At 62.7% G+C, this 20,865-nt stretch overlaps 1 protein-coding gene across 2 annotated transcripts in view; it reads right to left on the bottom strand.

Moving 5' to 3' along the window:
- Positions 1-20,865, bottom strand: part of VAV2 (vav guanine nucleotide exchange factor 2) — a 168,240-nt gene that overhangs the window by 21,788 nt on the left and 125,587 nt on the right. For both annotated transcript variants that reach the window (XM_045771281.2, XM_045771280.2), the window contains exons 6-14: positions 18,858-18,956; positions 16,785-16,853; positions 15,632-15,732; positions 8,240-8,339; positions 7,208-7,303; positions 6,475-6,543; positions 4,406-4,492; positions 2,237-2,322; positions 1,361-1,493 (exon numbers count right to left, since the gene is read on the bottom strand). In XM_045771281.2, coding sequence (XP_045627237.2) covers positions 1,361-1,493; positions 2,237-2,322; positions 4,406-4,492; positions 6,475-6,543; positions 7,208-7,303; positions 8,240-8,339; positions 15,632-15,732; positions 16,785-16,853; positions 18,858-18,956 — 840 coding nt within the window. The remainder of the gene's footprint in view (positions 1-1,360; positions 1,494-2,236; positions 2,323-4,405; positions 4,493-6,474; positions 6,544-7,207; positions 7,304-8,239; positions 8,340-15,631; positions 15,733-16,784; positions 16,854-18,857; positions 18,957-20,865) is intronic.

Raw genomic sequence — 20,865 nt, 5'->3', positions numbered from 1 at the left:
AGAAAAGAAAGGAGGGAGGGAAGGGAAGAGGGAGGAGGGACAGAGGGAACGTAACAGGGGGAAGGAGGGAGGAAGAGAAGGGAGGAGGAAAGGAGGGAGGAAGGGAAGGAAGACAGGAAGGTGGAGAATGACACCATGAGAATACACCAAAGCCCTGCCAAAGCCGGGGGTCCTTCAGCTCTGGGGAACGGGAGAGGGTGGGGCTGGGGCAGGCAGGTGGGCCTTCCTTTCTACCCTCTGTAATGGCAGTCCGAAAGCATGGATACACACCACCGTCCTGATGAAGGCACAGGGAGCAGGATGAAAGAAAAAGAAAGCCAGGAGCCTGGCCCTCCTCAGGCCCACTCGGGGTCCCCCCTGCCACGCAGGCTCAGAAAGGAAGGCCCGGCTGGGCCCTGAGGGGAGGGAGGCAAAGGAGGACCCAGGTGCTTACCATTTTCCCATGAGACTAGGAGGCATGAGGAGAGGGGAGGAAAAGGGGAAACAGATTGTTAAGAGACTCAGCGTGACCCGGCAGTGGGTACCACAGCCCGGGACCCGCCACTGCCAGGGGCAAGGCTCTGCCTCCCAGAGGAGAGGTGCCAGGGGCTGGGACCCGGGGGGGACTATGTCTTCGGCCCCAAGCCTCAGGAGTTGTTTCAGACTTGGGGTGGTGTTGAGTGGGTCACCCCCAACAGCCCTTCCAGGTGGAACCTGCATTCTACATTGCGAGCTCTGAAGTCCAGAGTCTGGGATTTTTAACACATTGGCTCCTGGCCCCCAAATCTAGCCAGGGATGCACACAGTAGGTGGTGCTCAAGCCCTGGGGTGCAGAAGCCTCTGCTGAAGCAGGACCGAACCAGAGAGGGTGGCAGCCACACCCCAGCATCCATGGTTCCACCCTCCGGAGTCGTGGCCCCGCCCCCAGCAGCCACGGCCCCGCCCCCCAACAGCCTCGGCCCACCGGGCTGGACGCCGGTGTCTAACGACCCACAGTTAGGCCTGCCCAGAGCCCACCATCCAAAGGAAGGCCTGCTTATTGCAGGGGGCAATGTGGGCTGAGATCAGATGGCCACAGTCTAAAGTCTGGCTCTCTGCAGAGCCGCTCTGCGGTCCCCTCACCCGGGAGCCTGATCCCGGTGATGCCCACCCCCAGTGAAGATTCAAAGACAGAAGGCCAGGAAGTGCTGGGCGTGCTGTCAACAGAAGGCAGAGGAACAAGAGGGTGACAGAAGGGAAGGCCCATTCGCACGGTGCAGCCACCCAGTCGGGGGTCAGTGCTGACTTCCAGAGCGGCTCTCCCTGTTCTCAAGGCCACCCCGCGACTCCTCCCTCAGCCCCAGAGGGCCCTGCCGTCACCAGCAGGCAGCCCGGGGCCTACCTTCTTGACGTCCTTGTTGTTCATGGGGTCGTCGGTCATCTTGTGGAAGAGTAGCTCGATGACCTCCTTCAGCTCGTAGCTGTAGCCTCTTCTCTTACAGACAATGACCACCTTGTCGAACAGAAACAAGTACCTGGCCCAGCAGTGTGGCCAGGCGGCCGTCAGCACACCCAGTGCCCCGTGCTCTGAGGTCCCGGGACAGCCAGCGTGTGCCTGGGGTGGGCAGCAGCAGCAGAGCTGTTCCCTCTCCGAGCCTGAGCCTCACCCTACTGCCTGGCTCAGCTGCCAAACTCTGACCCGCCCCCCAGCAGGTCTGAGCTGCTCCATACAACTTCTCCAGGAAGCCCTCCTTGACTACCCGCCCCCAGGGCTCAAGGCTCATATGGGCTCCTCAGGCCTCCATGCTCCATCCCCCACTAGATGAGAGCCCCAGAGGGACAGGACCCCTATCTACCATGACCGCAGCCGCAGCCCCAGGCCTGCACACAGCAGGTGCACGTGGAGGGCTCTGAACAAGCAGGGGCCATGCATCTGGAGTCCTCCCCGTCACCTGCCCAGGCACTCCCTCGCAGGCATGCGGCCAAGAGCTCATGTGGCCGCTCTGCCGCTGCCGGCCCCAGGGAGCCTGGGAGCTCGCAGGCCAGGGCCTCCGGCTGCCCTCTAGCCCCGCCCAGTGCCGGCCACGGGCAGGGCGGCCACTGGCTGACGTGGCATGGACGCTGTCACTGAGCAGGAAGGCGGCAAGTGAAGCAGAGGAGCACAGGACCGAGTGTGCGGGCAGCTCTTCCCACGGGACAAGCCGTCTCCAGGCCGCTGGGGAGCGGGTGCCCGACTACAAGGGGCTGCCACCCAGCCCGGGGCCGCCTGCCCGCTCACCTATCTTGCTTGGTGTGATTGACTATGGACCGGACCTTCAGCTCCCCATCGATCTTCGGCCTCCCATATTCCTCCAGTTTCACTTGCTGGAAAGAAAGGGCAAGGCGGTCAGCCCCAGCACCAGAGCGGGGCGCCCCAACTTCGCACCTACACGGAGAGGAAGGGTGGCGGGCCGGCACCCAAGCGTGTATGGTTCCCGCAGACACGGAAGGCAGACCCGGGCGAAGCAAGCCTGCGGTTGCTGGCTGGGCTGGGGCGCAGGTCGGGGTAGGAGAGGACGGCGGGGAGGGGGGCGGGCCCTGCCCCAGGCCCAACGAGCACTCCCTTCAGCGCTGCGGGAACAAGGAGCGATTGATGGTGTGGGTCATGGCAACAGGCCACCGTTGTGTGGAGCCCAGAGCCGGGCCCTGGTAGGAAGGGCCAGCCGCACAACCCTGGGAAACCCAGCGGAGGAGAACAAACAGGGCCTATCAGATGGCGGGCGGGCGGGGCAAGGGGCCTGCCAGCGGGGCGTCCTCCACGGAACGGGCTTCGAGTCCAATCCCGCTCTGGTCTGCTGGGATTTCAGTCGGGCTCGGCTCTCCCCCTGCTCTGATTCAGAGAAGGCGCGTCTGGACGCGCTCCCTGCTTGCCTTGCAAAGAGACCGTCTACCCGGACGGGAAAGGGAAGGAGGGAATGTTCCAGCACGTTAACGGGGCCGGGCCGTGGTGCCATGATGGACGGTTCTCAGAGGCTTTCTGAGTTTTCTGAACTTCGCAGGAGCTGCCGGGCCAAGGCAGAGAGAAGCACGGTGCTGGAGTCACGCGTGGTGGGGTGGGCACCCCGCCCAGATGCCCGCCTCTGGGCCCCATGTCTCCTGCACCCGCGGGTGGTGGACTCGGCAGAAACGCGCGCACTGAGCATGCATCCGGCCCCCGGGACCGGTCCACACCTGTTCGCCACCACTGTTTCCTTTTTGTTACTTAAGGAACACGATTATTCATAACTAAAAACTTTAAGAACCCCAAAACTTGCATCATATAGCCAGCCCTTAGAAAACACCAGGGGAAGACGGACAGCCCGGGACCCCGCCGGGCGCTAACGCCACTGCAGGTGGGCTGGGGCCCCTCTGTCCCTCACCTCCTCTGCACTCAGGCATTTCTAGCTCTTCCTAAAAAGACAGAAACATGGGGTCGTGTCATAATGCAGTTTTGCAACTTCTTTTTTCTTTCCTTGACGATGCATCAGGGAGGTTCTCTATACAAACTACATTTGTACACTAGTTCCCCTCTGGGCTCTTCGGACCCTGGTGGGTGAGGAGAGGGCCCATGGGCGCCAGGGGTCGGCCTGGGCATTCAGGCCTTCTTTTGCAAAGGCTTCTGTGTTGATGAGCCCCTGACAGGGTCACCCGGACTCTGCCCAATTCAGGGACCAGACAGTGAAAAGTGTCTGGCGTTAGACCAGTGGTTCTCAGTCAGGGTAACTCTGTACTAAGGGGACGTCCGGGGATGTCTGGGAGCCCCGAAGGTGGGTGCACAGACAAGGGGTGCTCGATACCCTACAATGCGCAGCACAGACCCCACAACAGAGAATGGCCCGGCTCCAAATGTCAGCGGTGTCAGGGTACAGAAAGCCTGGCTGAAACATTCGGCGGATCTCTGAGAAGTTGCTACAGGTTGGCAAGGAAGCGTCTGCTTTCTGGGACGGCCCATCTCCTCTTCCCGCAGGACACGGGCTCACCCAAAGCCCGGAGGCCGAGCCTCTGATGAACCAGGCTGGGGAGAGGGTCCTGTGAGGTGTCAGCCCTGAGTAATGAAGGGAGGGGAGGGGAGCGGAGGGGACGGGAGGGGAGGAACCAAGCGCCACTCCCAGATAGAGCAGCCAAACCCTCTCCACTGTTCCTCCTGCGGACAGCGGAGCTCGGGTGGGCAAGGAGCCCAAGGAGCCTCAGGTCCCCCAGGAGCCACAGCCCTTCTGTCCTCGGTCCAGGCCAGGGAGGGAGGGAGGGGGGTCAGTACCACTCCTCCCCCAGACCCTGCCTCTCGGCGAGGGAGCCACCTCTGTGCACGGCTGCACCTGCTTCCCCCACCCGCCTGCTCATTTAATATTGAGATCGTGAAAGTGATTTCTGAAACGTGTTTATGCGGTCCTAATTAATCTCCACTCTGTAGAGAATCAGCCACACTTACCAAGTTTTCTATAGAACTCTGAAATTCGCTGATTTTCTTCAGGGTCTCTTTGTCCCGTTTAACTTCGTTTATGTACATTGCTAAGTCCTGAAAACAACGGGGGTGGGGAGGGGTCAGCCGGCCGACTCCCAACCCCATCCACACTTTCAGAACACCTGCCACCAGCCCCACAGCGGGCAGGCCTCTGAAACCCCACCTGACACACGAGTAAAATTAAGGCTGGGAAGGTTAAACCAACCCTAAACGGCATGTGTCATTGGGCGAGAATCCCACGCCCCTGCCTCCTGGAACGGCTTCTCTCTGCCCTGTCACTTGACCCCCTTCCAGCTCAGACTAGAAGAAAACATCCAGCTAGACCTGACCAGCCCGCTTCTCAGCTCTGGGGAAATGGGCACCTGGCAGGCCCCCCACTCCCACAGAGCCGCGCAGAACTGGGTGACCCCACGGTCTAGCTCTGGCTGTCCACACGCTGCTGCCCTCCTGTCGGCCACCAGGGGGCAGTGCCCGCCACAATCCAGGCAGCCAGCACGCCAGGGCAGGGGCGGGGGGAGGGGTGCTAGGGGATCCCAAGCCCTGTTCCTGAGAAACCAGCTGGAGGCACTGACCCGCCCAGCAGGACAAGCTGCCTTGGGTGGAATCTCTGAGCCAGGCCGTGGTGGGGAACCGGTTCCAGCCTCCCCTCCAGCACCTCCTGCCCATTCCTATAAGGAACCCACGGGGGGGGGGGGGGCGAATCTGAGGCAGAAACGTTCCAGGATGGGCCTAACTCATCAGCAACGCTCCCCCGCACAGACTACCCAAGGGCCAGGTGATGGGGTCGAAGCCACAGATGGAGACAGACCCCTGCCCTCTGGAAGGAGCTCACCCAAGAGAGTACAGAGACCAGCATTCACCCTGGGAAGTGCTGGGGACACTGTCGTCCCTCCGAGACCAGCATTCACCCTGGGAAGTGCTGGGGACACTGTTGTCCCTCCGAGACCAGCATTCACCCTGGGAAGTGCTGGGGACACTGTCGTCCCTCCGAGACCAGCATTCACCCTGGGAAGTGCTGGGGACACTGTCGTCCCTCTGAGACCAGCATTCATCCTGGGAAGTGCTGGGGACACTGTCGTCCCTCTGAGACCAGCATTCACCCTGGGAAGTGCTGGGGACACTGTCGTCCCTCTGCCCAGTTGCAGTGCTGATGGGATCTTCCCCATGCTAGGCACTGTGCTCGGCTGGGGACACAGGTGACCATGATCAGGGAGCAATGTGCACAAAGGGGTGATGGCACTCCCAGCACAGCCATTCCCAAGGGGTGGGGGGGGGGCAATCCTCCTGGAAAATGTCACCTTGCAAAGACCGAGGATGTGCAGGACACAGCCAGGTGACAAGGAGGACGTCCAGCCTGAACCAACAGGAATAGGAAAGGATGCAGCACATACAGGGGCATGGGAGTGGCCAAGCTTGCCTGGAATTTAGGGCATCAGTGGCAAACACAGCTGCAAAGCCAGGCACGTGGGGGTCTGTGTGCCAGGAGGGGGGCCTGAGCCTGACTCAGGGGACAGTGGAGAGCCACAGAAGGCTTTAGAGCAAGGGGAGGGCATGAGCTGAGCTCTCCTTCTGGGGACTTACCTGCACAGTGGGCTTCCAATGGACATAGGGAGGAGGGGAGAGGAGGCGGCATGGCTGGGTGGGGAGGGCATTTCAGAAGCAAAAGCCGGAGGCCTGGGCAGTGGGCAGCACGGGGCCAGATGGCCCAGACTGAGTCCAGCGCCTGGGACCTGGCAAGAGCCCTTGGACAGTCGGGAAAGCAGGAAGAAGGGAGGCCCAGGGAAGTCGCCATGGGCAGGGGAGGTTAGGGATCTGGGGCGAGTGCCTGAAGCCCCCTCCACCCACCCTTTCTGTCCCAGGCTGGCTCCCACCCACCACCCCGCCCTGCTCCGCCTGTTGTCTTCCCAGGAAAAGCTGCCTCTACGGTCATAGAACAGCACTTGTCACTGAGCCCAAATCCGGTCAAAGCACGCAGACTTGGTATGTGAAGTCCCACGCTGGCCAGGCCCCTCCCCTGCCTCAGTTTACCCACCCACCTGCATGGCTTCCAACGCTTCTTTGAGCTGCTGCCTCTCGGGCCGATCAGTGGAATGGCTCAGAAGTTCCTGCACGTGTGAGAGAGGAGTCCCGGGTCACCATGCGGGGACGCCAGCCTCCGTCCTTGCCCCCACCAGGCACGGGGTGTGGGCACAGAGCCAGACCCTCAGGACAAAGTCCCTGCCCGCCGGCCCGGGCTCTGGCTCAGCCGCCCAACCCAGCACAGACAGCAAGCCCTCAACCGGGGACACACTGCTTCGAGACGGGCTGTCCCCGAACCCCAGGGTAACAGGGAGCACTTGAAAGCAACGCGAGGCAAAGCTCCGGGCTAAGCGGTAACGGCTGGACCCACCGAGGAGCCGCATGCCACACACACACCACGGTCTCTCCCCAGGTCTGTCTGTCCAGAAGGACTTCCCACTTCCATTTCTACCGTGGCTGCCAGGAAGCTCAGAGACTGGGTTCAGTGACCCACTCCAGGCCACTCTTACTCCTGCTCTGGGGACACATTTCTGTCTCAACGTTCGGCTCTCTTACAGATTTCAATCCCAGTTTCCCCTTGTCCGTTTCCTGTGACAAACATTCCTGACGCGCGTCACACAGGCTGCGGGAGCAGATTCGCTCGCTTGCCTCTCGCGCCGGCCCGCGTGGCCCCGTCCGCGCCCTGGAGGCAGCTGGGCCTCCACCCCCCACCCCCCGACCCGGGGGCGGCCCCGGGCCACGTGGGCTCACCTTCAGAAGGAGGTGGTACTTCAGGACCCTCTGCATGGGCACCACGAGCAGGTCTTGAAGCTTAAACTTCCCGTCCTGGACCTTCAGCGTGCATTCCTGGGCAACGGGAGCAGCAGGGGGATGGGGACCCTCACCGGGGCCGCTGGACCCCAACGCTCCCATCCCACAGCCCAGGTGGGGGGCGGCAGACCTAAGCCCTGAACTGGGGCCCAGGTGTGCGGCCCTTCCCTGGCCTAGCTCCCCAAACAGGCGGGGTCTCCCACAGACCCTTCCCAAACCAGGTGTGTGCAGAGGGGTGGGCTTCCCAGCAGGCGGGCAGGGTCCCACGGCCGCTTCGTAGCCCCAGGAGTCTGCAGTGGGCACCTGAGGGCTCTGGGATTCGGAGCCACCCCTGGCCTGGCGCTGACCAGGGAAGCCCACTCACACCAAGGCAGGGCCATCCTCCGGAACTGGGGGCTCCCCACTGATTTCCCGGACACACAGGGGCAACATGTATCTCCAGGGGACATGCCCCCCAGCACTGCGAGAACACAGGGCCCCTGTACCAGGATTCACTCTAGAAAGGGTTTGACTGGCCAAATCCAACAAGGGAATCCCAGCCTCAGGGAGCAGCTCAGTTGTGCCCCACAAGGGGGATGGCGAAGGGGTCCTGGAGAGGGGCTCACATGGGCAACTGGACAAGTGCCAGAGACTGGCCCTGAGCCTGGGGTGGGGACGGTGACGGGAGGGAAGCTCCTTGGCTCCCAGCAAACGTCCATTACCTGGGGTCCCCCTGGGGTCAGGGGTCAGTCACAGCCCCTTGCTGAGCCGGATGTGGCCCCAGGGGCCTGGCTCTGCTGCACCCAGGGACCTCGGGTCACCTAGGTGACGTCCACCTGCCTCCCCCCCACAAATGCAAAGGGAAAAAAATCATCAAGAAAAACATCTAGAGAAACCGTCCCATCACTACCCTCACATCCACCTTCCCCCAGTAAGGGCAAGCAAGGGGCCAGTGAGCAGGTGAGCGGGGGACCAGCCGGGAGCCCCCATTACCTCGACCTTCTGTCTGAAGTCCTCCCGGCCGGCGAGGAGCTGGTTCAGCGTGTTCTGGGCGTGCTCCATGTGGCTGCAGTACTCCCCGTAGATCAGGAGCCTGGACAGGGAGCGCACGCCCACAGCTTCGTGAGACACCGCGGCCCCGGGCCCGGCCTTAGCTCCCCACGGATGGCACGGCAAGCGCACAGCAAACGGGTCTCCCTCACTCGTTAACCTGCTCTGTGGCTCTGCTCTTTCCGTGTGGCTGCCTTCTCCCTCCCAAAATACTGCCAGGCCAGGAGAGCTGCCAAGATGCTGGGAACGAGGGGCTCCCCCGCTCTCCCTGGCCCCCAAACCCAAGGAGGTCCCCACTCTGTGGTTCTATTTCAGGAGAGGACCGGGTCTGGAATGGGGTTCTCACTGCCACCTCAATCCTGCCCCCGGAAAGGCCAGGAGAGAAGCCCCTGCCGCCCCAGGGCTGGGGGACCCCAGGAATGCCTGGACTCCTGTCTGCAGGCTTTGAGCGCCGTGGCCCTTCCTGGCTCCGCGCTTGCGTGGGGTGGTAGCCCCCGTGCCGACATTTCAGGGCGTGGGGACCGCGGGGTCAGCCCTTGCTGCTTTCACATGACGCCGACACACTCTGCCTGGGTCCCGGGCAGCCCCTCTCTGGGGGCAGGGTGACGTCAGCCCCAAATGCCCTGCTGCACGCCCAGGGGAGGGACGTGGCCGCGCGGGCCTGGGGGTCCTGGGGGCAGCCTCAGGTCACTCTCTCCTGCCCTGACACCCTCTAACACCACGGCCGACCCCCACTGCAGACTTCGCAGACTGAGCTCCTGCCACCAAGAGCCCAGCGCTCTCCGGGCCTTGGGTCACGAGCCTGACACTTCATCTTTGAAAATCTCATCGTGCGACTATAGAGTTGGCCCCGCGAGGACCACATAGGTGACAAGCATGACGGTCACAGCCAGCGCCTCTGGGAGCCGCTGCTGCCCAGTGCTTCCTGCACACCACCATGAGCCCTTCACCCACTTACAAAGGGAGGGGCGATCAGCCCCATTCTCCAGGCAGGGAAACTGAGGCCCCAGAGAACTTGCTAAGGGTCACCCGCTGAGAACAGGTGAGGGCCTGGCCAACAACGCAGCTTCATCGGGAGGCTGGGCCCCGTCCAAGGCCTCCAGTGACACCCGCCAGAGGGTGCTGCGGGAGAGCAAACGCCTGAAGGCCCCTCCCGCCCAACTCTGGGGGCTGGGGGCAGTCCCTGGGAGCAGCCCAGATGGGCTCAGGGCCGCTTCTCCGTGCCCCGTGGACACGGCTTTCCCGCGGGGCACCTGGCGAGGTGCTCGGGTGCTGGGGGCGGGCGGCTGGGCCCGCAGCTGGCTGGGCTTCCGGGGAGGCGGGCTCTTGAGAAGCAGCATCCCGGGCTGGGGGCTCCCAGGCTCCCGCTGTAGGGCCCGAGGGCATTGGGGACAGACGACACCCACAGTCCTCCCAACACTGGAGGAACAAAGCGGCACGTGGGGAGCATGTTTTCAACCCATCGAGCCTGCGACTTCAGAGAGGCCCGGCTGGAGCATCTCACGGCTCCTGCCCTGGGCCTGGGCCCGCTCCGAGGCTCCCCAGCCCGCCCCCCTGCCAGGCCGCTGCCGCACTCTCCAGCCGCCCAGAGACTTTTCTTCGCTGCCAGCTTGCAGGGAAGCTTCCGGCATCGAGAGGCTGAGATGCTAGGACTCCTGCGAGAGGCGGACCCGGTCCCGGGCCTCACACAGAAGCCCACCGTCCCCGCCACCGACGAGTAGAAGGCACCACAGCCGCGCCCCGCCATGCTCCGGCCGCACACTGCTTTGCATGAGAACCTGAGCCCTGGTTTCCGCTTAAATGAGTCTGTTATTAAACTGAAAATTTCAGTATAAAAGCTGGTAAATCTCATCATCTCTAGAAACATCTGGGGGACTAGAGACTCCAAGGTTCCTGTCAAGTTGTTTTGAATGAGCAGACCCGGCGACGGCCCAGCCGCTCCCATGGAGGAACTATGTGGCCAGCGAGAGCATTTCTCCTAAGCACCCGGGGGAACTATGTGGCCAGCGAGAGCATTTCTCCTAAGCACCAGGGGCCCGCAGCTCTGCAGCGCGCCAAGTCAGCCTTAGGGGCTCCCCCTTCACTTCAGCACACCCTGGCTCATCTCGGCTCAAGGTTTTTGGCAGAGAGGGTATATGGAGAGTGGGTCCCAACCCTGTTTTCATCACAGCACAGCTCCCAGCCCCCGAGCCCCACACGGCACTTGCAACCTTCTCTGGCCAGCAAACTTCTACTCATGCCTCAACACCCTGCCCCATCATTTCTAGCCCTGCCTCCTTTCCCCTCCCAACCCTGTCCCTGGGTTTCGTGAGGTGAGACAGAAAAACAAGGAAACAGGTGGAGAGCCTCTGGGCACAGCCCTGCCCAAAGTCGAGTGAGAAGCAGCAGCGGGCCACCCACCCCCCTTCACTGGCTCTGAGCTGCAGGGACAGGTCCATCCAGCCTGGAGGCCTGGCCTGCTCAGAGGCCCGACACGTGGCTGTGAGCGGCCACAACCCCATCCCGGCTGCCCGAACACGGGCAATGCAGTGACTGTGGCTCCCAGCAGGCAGGGGCTGCCGCTGCAGGGAAGGGAGCAAAGCTTGAAGGATGGAAAGAGGCGGGGCCACGGGACACACTCGCACCTGAGCTCAGCTTGTCTTCACAAAACACCACTCCCAGAACAGGGCCCCCGAGACTCTGAGAAGTGACATGACTCCTGGTCACCCAGCAAGGGAGCAGCAAGGCCAGACCCTGAAGTACATCCATGGGGCCCAGACCAGTCTTCCGGGCCCCCATGCTGGAGACCCAGGCCACCCCAGTGCTGAGCCCTCGTTCACCCCCACCGACCCCGTGGGTGGTCTGAGATGGGAGAGGAGCTGCATGAGGGCCGAGGAGAGACTGGAGGGGGCGGGCCACAAGCCAGGGGACCTGGGGGCCACCAGCAGCTGGTAGAGGCAGGAAGGCGCCACCCCACCCACACCTTGATTTCGGCCACAGAACCGACAGAGTATGTTTCTGTGAGGACCATCAGGCCTCTCAGCGCCGCCCACTCTCAGCTCTGGGCCCTGCCGCTGGCCAGGCAGCGTGGGCCACACACGGGCCCTTCTCGGCCTACGGAAGGAAGTGAGCTAAGGAAGTGAGAGTTGACAGGCCTCCCTTCTAGCCACGAACATCTTGTGCTGTTGGGAAAAATTATCCAGCTTTTGGAAGAAGAGCAACACACACGCAGGGGACTTAGTCATGGTTCGAGGTCTCGGAGGGCCCCTGGAGACAGCCGGCTGCCTCGGCCACCCGGGCCCGGGCAAGGCGGTGAGGTGGTGTCCTGGGGCCTGGCTCGCCGCCCGTGTGTGGAGACCGCTGGGGTGCAGATGCGCTCTGCCCTGTTGAAGACACCCCAACGGCGTGTCCAGGGTTCCCCCCTCATTTGTGTCTTCCTTCCCCGCCAGCTCGGCACACCAGCGACTCGCTCCGTCCTCTGAATGCGCGGCGTCAGCCTCCGGGTCCCTGACTCACGAGCGGGCACCCAAGCCTGGTGTGTGTCTGTAGGACTATGTGTGTAACTTCCTGCACACACAACTGGGACCCCCTACAGGGGGGCATACATGCATCTATGGGGGGGCGACCTCCCCGTCTCCTGACCGTTGTCACAGAACTCCCAACTCTCCCGGTGCCTGGGGACCCGGCCAGAGCAGGTCCCGGACACTGGTGGCGCTCCCGGGTACGCACCGAAGACGCAGGACCGAGCCGGAACAACGGCCAGACGCTTGGAAGGCGGGAGACCAAAGGCCTGTCCAGGTCAGAGGGTCCCAGGCAGTCCTGCCAGATGAGGCAGCCGCACAGCACCTCATGGGGGCTCGACGAGCTTGGACACGGTGGGCTCTCTCCCTGCAAACCTTGACGGGGACCACCCCGCTTCCCTGAGACCCTGGCCCGCAGGCGGGAGTCACGACCAGAGGGCAGCACCACCCAGCCCGACACCCTGAGCGGCCAGAAAGCGCAGAACACAGTGCTCAGCTGTGGCAAAGCCCTTAACGCTCCTGGGCCCTGGGGTCGGGGGCGGGGACTTGCCTTCCATCTTACTCTGATGGCCGCTCTTCCTAGAAGCACTTGTGCAAAGCTCCAGAGAGTTCCTCCTAAGAGCTACACCTCCGCCTTCTCGCTGGACCACAAAGTCCCTGTGGCCGGTTCCCTTGGTAGTCTTTGGCCTGACCCACTGACCCAGCTTGGCCAACCCCAGCCACAGATAAGAACCATGTGGCTCTTGTTACATCCACATCTGCGAAAGGCAAGCCTTTCCCAAGTCCCACTTCCCACTGTGTGGGACTTGTCCCCTCAGGCCAAGGCTAAGAGGAGCATCCACCTTGTCTGAGGACTGAGGCTGCATTAATGGAAGTATTAGCTCCAAAAAGAGGGAGGTGATTGTCTTCTGCCACTTGGCGCTGGTCATACCACACTTGGATGCTACTCCACCCTTCATCCGTGATGAGCTGCCAGGATCTTGCCACGAGATTCTTCTGTGGTTTCCTCCTGCCCTCATAAACAAACATCTAAACCCCTATCTTGGCCTTAGGCAGAAGCAAGCCTCCTGCAGAAGCAAGTCACACCTTAGACAATCTCCTCTTGGCCCGCTTCACGCTTGCTCCTCTGGCCTCTGCCAGTTCCCGAACAGTCCGGCTCCAGCCTCACCCAGGGGCCTTCTCAGCAGCTTCTGCTCCCCCCACCTCACAGCTCGCTGCCTCTCACCCTGGTCCTCAGCACCCCACTCCTCTCCCTCTTCCTGTCCTCTTGTTTCCTTTGTCTGTGAACTTGCTTTTCATCCCCTCCCGTCCCTCCCTGTCCAGAACAGCTGGGGCTATTCTGCTCTGTACACAGCAGGCACTCTATAAATGCTGTGGAATCAGTATGCAAACAAACCAGGACCGTAGGTGCTGACTCAGAAATGAGGAGGCAAAGTGGCAGAAAGATGGATGTAGGGACAGACTAAGGGACTGGGCACATGAACTCTGACGGGACGCAGCCAGGCTCCTCCCTAGAGGGACCCCAACTCAAGGGCCCAGTCCCCAAGGCCTTGCTGGGTAGAAATGACGGGCATCCCCGTTGGAGCAAGGCCCAAGAGCCAGGTGAGGCCCAAAGCTGTGTGCGGAAGCCGGTGGCCTTGTTAAGGGCAGGCCCGGGACGTGGAGGTTCTCAGGGAAGGGCAGGTCATCCGTCTGTCCCCTGGCCACGTGCCATCGCTGCCCTGGGGGTGGGTTCATGGGCCTCAGAGGCAGCCCTGCTTGGTTTGCAGCCTCCCTCCCCCTGGAAGAAGTGTCCGATGTGTCTGCCACCGGGGCGAGGGGACGTCTGACAGCTCTAGCCTGAGTTGGCTCCAGCTGCCCATGGGCTTGCGGCCAGGCGAGAGGAAAATGTTGCTGGGGACTGGGAGCAGGTAAGGGACCGGCCTGCCCCCCGCCCGGGGCCGCCAGTGGTCTCGCATCTGCCCCTACGCTCACTTGAGCGCTGCCTGCTCCCTCATGCCTCCCAGGGGCCCAACCTGTGGCACCTAGAAAGCAGGCTCAGGGGATCCTTGCCTGGGTCACAGGGCACGCAGGGGAAGCACTGTCAGGTGCTCGTAGGCAGAGGCCCCTGGAATCCAGCCCTGGGATGGGCTGCCTGGCCAGGAGGGCACGTGAGCTAGCCGGCGGTCCCCTGACAGTTTCCCCGCAGATGAGGATGAGATGGACCCAGGCTCCCAACCAGCTGCTGCGGGGCCTCCCCTCAGACCCTGCAGAGTGGACCCCAGCCTGGCATTCTTAACGAGCTCCCAGCTGGCTCTGATGAGCAGCTGGGCAGAAGAGCCGTCAAGACAGAACCTTCCGGCACTTTCTCCAGAGCCCGAAGGACAGAAGGCAGGGCCTCGTCTGATAGGCCTCTCGCAACTTCAGTGGCTGGACTGCGTCATCCGGCGCTCCCGCAGCACCGGGCATCCGGCCAGGCCCTCAAGTCGTCGGACTTTGTCCCCGGCTTTGAAGACGAGATTGCCCAGGCTCCGTGAGGAGATGCGGGGGCCAAGGCCTTTATGGAGACGGCAGAGGCGTCCTGACAGCTGCCCCTCACACCTACTTAGAAGCTTCCAGAATCCCAGTCCTCCCCTGCCGGACTCCGGCAGGACATTTCGAAGCACAGAAGGTGGCTCTGTACCCCTCCATCCACCGGGGTTGAGGAGCTTAAAGCAAACAACGAAACAGATTCACGGAAGCCTGCTGACGGCAATGTATGCTTCTTTAGAAAGGATCCTGTGTCTGTTTCTAAATGAGTTGTCACCCTCCTCCGTCGACAATACTTGATCTGGACGGTCGGAGAAGCCGCATCCGGGGGCACGATTCCTGCCCACGGATTTCTGGCCATAGGCAGGCCAGTGCCATCTGTGTGTCTAGACCTGGCCTAACCAGCTGGACGCTGTGGGGAGGAGAGAGGCTGCCTGATGCGTAGGGTGTATGCCCCCTCGGGCTTCGTGGACATTTGCCCCGATGCCACGGAGACTTGGAGGAAACCAGGGCACGATCGGAGGACCCAGGACCACCCTCCTTGGCACTGGAAGCACCGTCTCAACACGCTGGGGGCTGGGGCTGGCTTATGCCAGGGCGGCCGAGCAACCCTGCCCCCAGCTGCCACTGTGCACTCCCCAGCCCATCTACCTGGCCCAGGCCCACCACCTGCCTGGCCACCAAAGCCCTTCAGTTGACACAGACAAGCCATGTCAGTAGCACAGGCATGACCCTCAAGGTATCACATGGCACAGAGAACATCCTTGCCCCTAACGGAAGGATTAGCAAGTCAAGGTCCTATGACACACGCAGGCAAGGAAGCAGGGATGTGGCCTCAACCCCGGGCACCCAGAGCCCTGGAAGCCCCGTACTCAACCCTGCAGGGGCAGGTTTGGCTTCTGTCATTAAGTGGCTGCCACGTGCCACCGCCCCACCCAGGCCTAGAGCAGAGGAGCAGAGTCTCCCAGGTGCCGGATGCCCATGGGGCTGACATGCAGCAGGTGCACCGTGCTGGTGAGAACGTCCTTCGGCTACCAAGACCCCGAGGCACAGAGGCAGAGGGAGCTGGTGCAGCCCTTGTGAAGCCTCTGCCCATCCAGACCCTTTGGGGGTCACCCCTCCAGGCTGTGACTGTGGGAAGGGTGCACAGCTCTCTCAGTTTGTAAGTGAGGACAGGGGTTCATGGGGCACAGCCACAGGCCTTGAGGACCTCGCTGTGAGACTCGCACCTGAGGAAACCCCAACCGGCCAGCTCCGCCCCATCCCCATAGCAAAACCTGAGGCCCCGCAGACAGGGCGGGACCGGCAAGGCGGGCCTGCCACTCACCTTTCCTTGAAATCGAGGAAGACCTTGGCCAGAGTGCTGCCCCCTGCCATCATGGACACGTCGATGGCCCGCAGGAAGCTGTTATGCACCTTGATCAGGTCCTGGGAAGGACAGTCAGCGCGTGAACAGGTGCGCTGGGCCGGCAGGGCCACGGGCTCGTGAATCACTCTCTCCGGGCGCAAATACGGACACGAGCGTGAGGCCCCGGCGCCGGGCGCGCTTCCCCTCGCAAACACTAGAAGGTGCTGCAGCGCCGGGCGCATGACGGGACCTGCTCGGCCTGTCTGGACACGGGGTGGCCGACCCAGGGCAGGCCCCGATGCCAGAACGGGACCACGACGGCCCCGGGCGGCTATGGCCACTCAGCATCCTTGTTACCCTCCCGCGGTGTGCAGGCACATGGGGCGCTCTGCCCTGGTCTGCGGCTCTGGGGGTGGACTTTCTCCATGGGGACAGGTGTTTGTCCACATCTCAGAGCAGCCGGACAACCGGCAGGCAGCACTCCGGGGCTCCCCACAGCCCCCGGTCCGGCTCCCCCTCTGTCCATGGCCATTTGTGCTGGCCACCACGCGCGGCAGGACAAACTCCGAGGAGGGGGCACAGAGCGCTAGAACCTCCCGAGTCTGGCTCAGCCTCCCCCAGGACCAGCACCCACCCCTCGAGCTCACGAGGGGCCGCGGGAGGCGGGCAGGAGCTGCTGCACCCGCCGGGCGTTCCCGGAGGAAGCCCACCCGGGTATAGCTTCCAGAGCCTCCCGCCAACCCCTGCCCGCTCTGCTGACCACATCAAGGCGAGCCTCCTCACAGGACATCACCTTCCCGTGTCTGGGCAGACGTGTGCAGAGCTGGAGGGGACACACTGCTCTCCGGCTGACAAACCTCAAAGCTCTCCTAGGCCAGCACAGACGGCAGGCCACGGAAGCTCGCAGAAACCTCGTCCTCCTGTCTCCTGAGACCAAGTTCTCAGAGGGAAGGGGGGCTACTCCCCTCCTGCCTGTCAGTCTGAAAAGCACCCCACAGCACCAACCAACCGTGCCCCTGGCAGGGACGCAGCTCCCCGGGACCCGCGGGACAGTCAGCTTGGGACCCGCTTGACGCCCGAGCCGGTCAGGAGCCTGAGCCTGCCGCGGTGAGCTGCGGGCTGGAACCCTTACCTCCAGGTTGATGAAGATGGCTGTCACGTCCGCCGGGCTCAGCACCAGCCTCAGGGGTGTCATGTAGTTCTAGAACAGGGAAGCCCACCACCGTCAGCTCGCCTGGAGGGTGCCAGCCCCTTCGAGGCCACAGCTGCCAGTGGGGGGGCTCTGACAACCTCGCCAAGGGGCAGGGGCCAGGGGCTCTCCGTGGGGCGGTGATGCAGGCCTGGGGCACGAACCAGGGCCCAGCGTCGCTGGAGAATGCATGCATTCTGGGGACACGTGGGCTTCGTTCTGTGGGGTGACGACGGCACGGCAGAGTGCGGGGCTGGGGACGACGGAGCCAAGCGCCCACAGCCACCACAAGGGCAAAGCGCTGTGGTGTCTGACAGGCTAGACTTCAACCCTACTGCAACCGGGGTTGGTGCTGCTATGGCTGTTTGAGACGTTTCAGGAAACTGAGGCCAGAGAGGTGAGCACATCACGCAAGGGGACAGGGGACAGGGCCTCACTTCCCACCCGACACTTAGATCCCTGAGCTGAAGTACAGCCCTAAACCTGTCATCCAGAGATGCCCCCAACCCCAGGAGCCCCGCCGTGGCAGGGAAGGGTCCTGCCAGAGTCCTCCAAGCCCAGCCTCCGAGGAGACGTACATGTGGGAAACCGTCAAGTCGTGCCCCAGAGGCCCGGCAGGGCAGGACCTGCCACCCTCTCCCCCAGGGATGCTGGGCCCTCGCGCCTCTCCTTGGCTGCGTACAGAGCAGGACACTGGCGGCCGCTGGAGGTGGCCAAGCAGCTTTCCCTGCGCCGAGCATGGGCTGGCACTGGCCGGTGACTGGGTGTTCTCACCTGCGACGCGGGGGAAGCAACACCTACCTCCACGGGTAGGGGAGGATTAACATGGGATTGCCCCCGAGTGCTCAGCACCCTGCATGCCCTGGCCGAGCCCACTCCCTGCTTAACCACCAATGTGCATCACGCCGGGGACCCACAGCCCTGCCCGTGAGGCCGGCCATGTCCCAGAGGTGGAGACAGACCGCAGCAGCCCACCAGTTTCCTGCCACGGGACTTAGGCTGTGTGGAGGAAGTGTGAGGCCTGCAGGGCCCTGGAAGGAGCTGACCTGGGAGCGGGGACTGGCGGAAGGAGGGGGACTGTCCGGGGAGGGGCAGGTGGAGAGCCAGCGCCAGGGTGTGCGGCCAGGAGGGTGCTGGTATGTTTGCAGAAAGGCCAGTGGCCAGTGGGAGGGAAGGGCAGGCACATGGGGCTGGCTGAGGCAGGAGCCGAGGAAATGTCATTCTGAGGCCTGGGCCGGACTGGGGGCCAAGGGCAGCCCAGGACTCCTGGCTGGAGGCTCCACAGTCATGGCCACACTTGGTCCTACACCACAAGCCAAGAAGAGCCAGGGAGGCTCTACCTTGAAAACAATGTTGGGTTTTCACCCAGTAAGCACCGGCCATTGGCAACAAGGACTCTCAAGTGACAGGGAAATGTCTCTGAGCCGGTGTCCACGGGAGGCCAGAGCAGGGTGGGGCCAGGAGAAGGCCCATCCGTGGTCCTCAAGGAGCTCGGGAGGCCAGCAGGGAGAGACGACTGACCAACCATTCAGGGGAGCACAGGGTCTGCCGTGGGGGCTCTGCAGGCTGACGTCATGGGCCCTGACTATACCCCAGCGGCAGGACACCCACAGCCACCTCTGGGGTGATATTACTGTTACCCCAATTTACAGAGTGGGAAACTGAGGGCAGAGAATGCCTTAGGGGAGAAGGTATACACAAAGCGCTTAACTTAGCACCCAGCATGCAGGAGAGAGTATTCATCAGGAGCTAAGCCCGGCGCCATGAGGAGCAGAGGCCATTAACGATGCCCAGCTTAGTCGGGAAGGAGCCACCCAGACAAGCTCAGGACGGTCCTGGGCCGAGGTGAGGGCTGAGGGCCGGGAGGTGGGCCCGGGGGCGAGGGTGACAGCCCACGAGGACTCTGGCCAGCTGGAGCCCGAAGCCTGTGTGGGGGGCTGGGGGTGGGGGGTGCCTGGTGGCAGCCACACCCCAAGGGACCGGTGGTGCCCGGAGAGGGTGGGGGCCTGCACCCACCTTCTCGATGTCCTCCAGGGTTCGGTAGTACTTGGCCTCAGTCTCCTGAATCTCCAGCAAGCAGCAGTTCCTCTTGTCTTCCTCGGACATGCCCATTTTCTGAAGGAAGGACACAGGACATGAGCCAGGCCTGGCCACGGGGTCACCAGGGGTGACATGGAGGGCTTGGGTAGCAGATAGAAGGGGGCCTAAGCCCTTCCCCTGCTTCTGCAGATGAGGAAACTGAGGCACGGGGCGTGTGTGGCATGAACCTGAGGACTGGTGACAGCTCAGAGAAAGGCACGGAAGCTTCTAGAATCTGGGCTCCTGCTGCACTATTCTGAATTTTACTAGACCGGCGTGGGGCCCGCATGAGCCAGCCCCTCCAGCATAGACAGCAGGTGGGGCATGCTTACAGGGCCTACTATGTGCACAGGGAGAGGCTCTGACCAGCTCCCCGAGGACCTGTGTCCACCAACCCAGCAGCTGACCGAGCACCGACCTGTTAGTGCCGGGCTGGGCTTTCCCAGGGTCCCCAGCCTCTACCCAGGGTCCTGAGGGACCAGCTCAATGGCAGGGGTCACCGGGGACATGGTTCTGTGGCAGGGCCTGCTCCCTATCTCTGGGGGGAATGTGGCCACAGGTGGGATTGACCAGGAGCCTGTGTGGCCACAGGGATGGGGGAAGAAGCTGCAGGTGGGGTGACTGTTCAGAGGCTCTCTGGATTTCCAGACCCTCTCCTCACGTCCTTTTAGGCTGAGTGAGCCACACAGGTCCCTAAGTGAGGCTCTGGGGAAGCATGGCTGGGCCTGACACGCCATGTGGGCTCCTATCTGCCCCCAATGCCATCCTCCTCCTTTAGGAAACGCCCCAGGGGCCCCGCTGGAGTTTGCTGGGGCCGAGGGCTCCAAAGAAAGTGCCAGATGGGGCACATCACCCAGGGGGGCCAGGATCAGGCAGGAGGTCCCCCAGGGCTCCTTCCCAAGCCCCCTGTGGTCTGGGTGCTACACTGCTGCTCTCAGGGCTTCAGAGGGATGTTGGGGGCCTATGATCCCCCTAAAACCATGTGTAAAAATGTGGGGCCTGACAGCATCTCGGTGTGGACAGGGTCCCAGGCTTTTTCCAAGAGATCGGAGACCTCTCTGCGAGGTGGAGGAGGATGGTGCTGGCAGAATTTATCCCGGGCCTCCCTCCACCTGCCACTTACCTGCATGTATCTTATCTGAAAGCGTGAAGAAATAAATCACAGAGAGAACCAATTAACAGTGTCAGCTCATTATCCGGGCTGTGCTGGGGAGGCAGGGACACTCATCTGCATTTACCCAACAGCCCCAGGATCCTGTCACAGCCCTGTGCCCGTCCGCCCGCCCGAGTGTCAGCCTGGCTGCGTGGGGAGGGACGGCGCTCGGCCCTTCCTCCTGTGCGGGCTCCGAGAGTGGCACCTGCCGTCCCCTGGCTTTAGCTTCCTTTGGGAAGGTCTCCATCTACCTTCCACTTAGACTGTTCGGATAGCTCCGGACATGACCGGGGAGGAAGTAAAACCAGCTGTCTTATCTCGGAGGATGGGCAGGAGGCCGGAGGCCCATGCTATGAGACCGACAGGACAGCTTGTGAGCAGCAGCACGGAGTGCTGTCAGGACACTGAGCGGAGCAGGGCAGGTGGGATGTCAGCCTGTCTCCCCCACAGCCCCTGCAGGTCCTGTAAACAGCCCGGAGCCTGCCCTATGCGCTTCAGGACCAGGGACAGCAGCAGGCCCTGGGGATGGCCCACTCTAGGGTCTCTGCAAGCCAGGCACAGATGGGGACTCTTGGGGGCATCTCCAGCCTAGAGGCAAGGGAGCCCCCTGCCAAGTGCCCGGGGCCACAGCATCCACTCCCCCCCACCCCCGCACAACCTTCAACTTCAAAGGGCTTGGGAGGGATGTGGCCCCAAATCCAGAGGGCTGGCCTGCCTTTCAGGCCAGCTCCGGGGGGCAAAGCAGAGATCTCCATCAGCCGGGCGATAGCTTGGCCTTCCAGCCCCATAACT

Source organism: Ursus americanus, chromosome 18 (assembly GCF_024610735.1).
Source record: "Ursus americanus isolate L20-20 chromosome 18, mUrsAme1.1.p, whole genome shotgun sequence".
NCBI lineage: Eukaryota > Metazoa > Chordata > Mammalia > Carnivora > Ursidae > Ursus > Ursus americanus.
Note: the sequence above shows the minus strand (reverse complement) of the source record. Positions and strands in the feature narration are given on the sequence as shown.